This window comes from Cyprinodon variegatus, unplaced genomic scaffold (assembly GCF_000732505.1).
Source record: "Cyprinodon variegatus isolate N-32 unplaced genomic scaffold, C_variegatus-1.0 Scaffold500, whole genome shotgun sequence".
Lineage (NCBI taxonomy): Eukaryota > Metazoa > Chordata > Actinopteri > Cyprinodontiformes > Cyprinodontidae > Cyprinodon > Cyprinodon variegatus.
Genome location: NW_015150953.1, coordinates 46,091 through 48,995, shown reverse-complemented (window position 1 = coordinate 48,995; position 2,905 = coordinate 46,091). Strand labels below are relative to the sequence as shown.

At 29.4% G+C, this 2,905-nt stretch overlaps 1 protein-coding gene across 1 annotated transcript in view; it reads right to left on the bottom strand.

Moving 5' to 3' along the window:
- ccdc152 (coiled-coil domain containing 152) overlaps nt 1-1,139 on the bottom strand; it is a 14,140-nt gene extending 13,001 nt beyond the window's left edge. Inside the window, exon 1 of the mRNA XM_015390454.1 lies at nt 1,003-1,139. Coding sequence (XP_015245940.1) covers nt 1,003-1,065 — 63 coding nt within the window. The 5' untranslated portion in view covers nt 1,066-1,139. The remainder of the gene's footprint in view (nt 1-1,002) is intronic.
- Nucleotides 1,140-2,905: the final 1,766 nt, after the last annotated feature.

Sequence of the window (2,905 nt, the reverse complement as noted above, 5' to 3'; positions counted from 1 at the left end):
AGTTTTCACTAGATGTGGATGTACAGCTACATTTCTCATGTAAGTTTGCGTAGTTTTAACACAAACATTTATTTTTCATATTGCACCAGTACAGTTAATGAGCAACCTGTACTTGTGTGCTTGTTTGTTCTGTCTAAAATGTTTATTTTGGAATAAAGAGGTTAATATAAAAAATATTTTTTGCCCGATTCATCGATTAATTGAAAAAATAATTGGCCGATTCATCGATTTTTAAAATAATCGTTAGTTGCAGCCCTAGTATGCACTACAGAAAGCATTACTGAGACGTGAAGAGAGAGGTGATGAGCAGGTAATCTGGGACAATGTGAACTTTCACCGTGGTAGATCATAATAAACCTTTTATAGATATTTTTTTATTGAGGTCAGGGTTGAAAAAACCTAACTGTAAAGCAGTGGGTGGATGGATGATCAGTAAATGAATGGATGATGGACAACAGAGAGACAAATGAAAAAACAGATAAATGAACAGCTAACATGAATGCAGAACATCAAATTCAGAAAGCATAAATTGACCTCCTTTTCCCCAAGTTATTCCTATCTGGTAAATGTTGATCTTAAATTCCAAACTTAGACAATATGTTCAGAAACCATGAAGCTGGACCTCAACCAGCATAAAGCATAAATTTTATTGATTTTTATCCACATAAATATATAGATCTTATAATATGTTAATCAAACGACTTGTTATTTAGTTCAAGTTCATTCATTCTGATAAATATGGCCTTTAAACTAAAGCTAACAACAGAAAGTCTAATCAAAGAAGGCAATATGAACTAAAACAAGAAATGAACAGCAAGATATGACGCAAATGCATCTAAGCGAAATGTGAATATATCTCTTTCTTATAAATTTACTTATATAACATGTTACTCAATAATATTCAATAAATAAAAAGTTTTAACTGAGAACGGTATTTTTTTTAATGTCCTCACCAACGGGCGGGAAGGCTAGCCCCATAGCAGCTAGCTAACATTAATTTACCTGTTCCAGTCGGCCAAATTCCGCCATGAATCCATCCAGGTTAAAACAGTTTAACTTCGTCATCACGTTAAATATAAAAAATGATCAAATAAATATCAAAGTTATCCAGTTGTATGGTTTCTATAACTGTCACTGATGCCTAGCTAACAGCTAACTCCGAGCCGCCGCCATTTTGCTATTTTTTTACGAGCGTGCTTCCGTTGCCTGGTATGGAAGAGGATTAGGGCCACTGGAAAAATAAAAAAAAAGTTAAATGATTTTTAAATTTTATTTCAGTATAATATGAGAGTGCTTGGGAATTCTGAGGAAAAATTAAGAATTCTAAGATTAGAGGCAGAATTCAGAGAATAAATTACAGAATTCTGAGATTAAAGTTATAATTTTGAGAATAAATTCAGAATTCTGAGAATAAAGTCAGAATTCTGAGAAAAAAAAGTCATAATTCTGAGATTAAAGTTAGAATTTTGAGGATAAATTCAGAATTCTGAGATTAAAGTTATAATTTTGAGAATAAATTCAGAATTCTGAAATTAAAGTCAGAATTCTGAGAAAAAAAAGTCAGAATTCTGAAATTAAAGTTAGAATTTTGAGAATAAATTCAGAATTCTGAGATTAAAGTCAGAATTCTGAGAAAAAAAGTCAGAATTCTGAGATTAAAGTCAGAATTCTGAGAAAAAAAGTCAGAATTCTGAGAAAAAAAGTCAGAATTCTGAGATTAAAGTCAGAATTCTGAGATTAAAGTTATAATTTTGAGAATAAATTCAGAATTCTGATATTAAAGTCAGAATTCTGACCTTTCTTCCTATAATAAACTGAAATAATATTTAAAAATCAGTTAACTTTTTTTATTTCTTCAGTGGCCCTAATCCTCTTCCGTAGCCTGAAGACTAGCTTCTAAAATTTAAATAAAGACATGATGGGAAGAACATCAGTTTACACACATATACATCATAATTAAGATAATAAAATTTGAGTTATATCAACCATATTATTTTTTTTATGGAAGCCCATTTTTATGGGGTGCCGTTTGTAAAGTTAAACAGTCATAAATTAGGAGCTATACTTATGGTTATTGAGCTGTTTTAACAGAAAAATAAGGGGTTATTTTTTTCCAAGTCATTTTTTCACTATCCCATTCAATAAAAAACTTATTTTATTAAATAAATATTTTGTTTGCAAATTCAACATTTAGTTTTTAAAATAAATATTTTCCTCCAAACAAAATATTTAGCTTGCTAATTAAATATTTATTTAACAAAGTAAGATTTTTATAAATGAATGAATGACATAGTAAGAAGATGACCTCTTATTCTCTTAAATATGCTAAATAACCATAAATATTGCTCCTAATTTTTACTGCTTAACTTTGCAAACAGCACCCCATACATTTGCACCACTGGAAAGTAAGAAAGAACAAATGGTATGTCATAATTATTAGATATAAAGTCCTAATTCTGACTGTCAAAGTCATAATTATGAGATCCTAGTATGGGGTAAGACATTTGTTATAAAAGACAAATACCCTAAAAAGGTCTAAATTTTTTAATGAAAGTCAGTAATAAATACATTTAGGATAATGTATTTTTTTTCCCCTGTCAACTCATATATACACATGTGACATCAGATGTTCATCTGTTAGAATACAAGTTAAGAAATTATTAATTCAAGTTGGGAATAAAAATTCTGCACTGAGGCAGTACCAATCACAAGTTAAGAAATTTACAATTAGAAATCAAAAGGTTACAAGGACATATAACAAATTTAAAAGGAGAAATAAAAATATCTGAGCACACAAATTAACAAACACATAAACAAACTGACATTCCCAAGTACAAATGATAAAGTATAAATTGCTAATTCCTATTTTTAATGTTGATAATTTGTTATGTGTACTTGTCTTGTT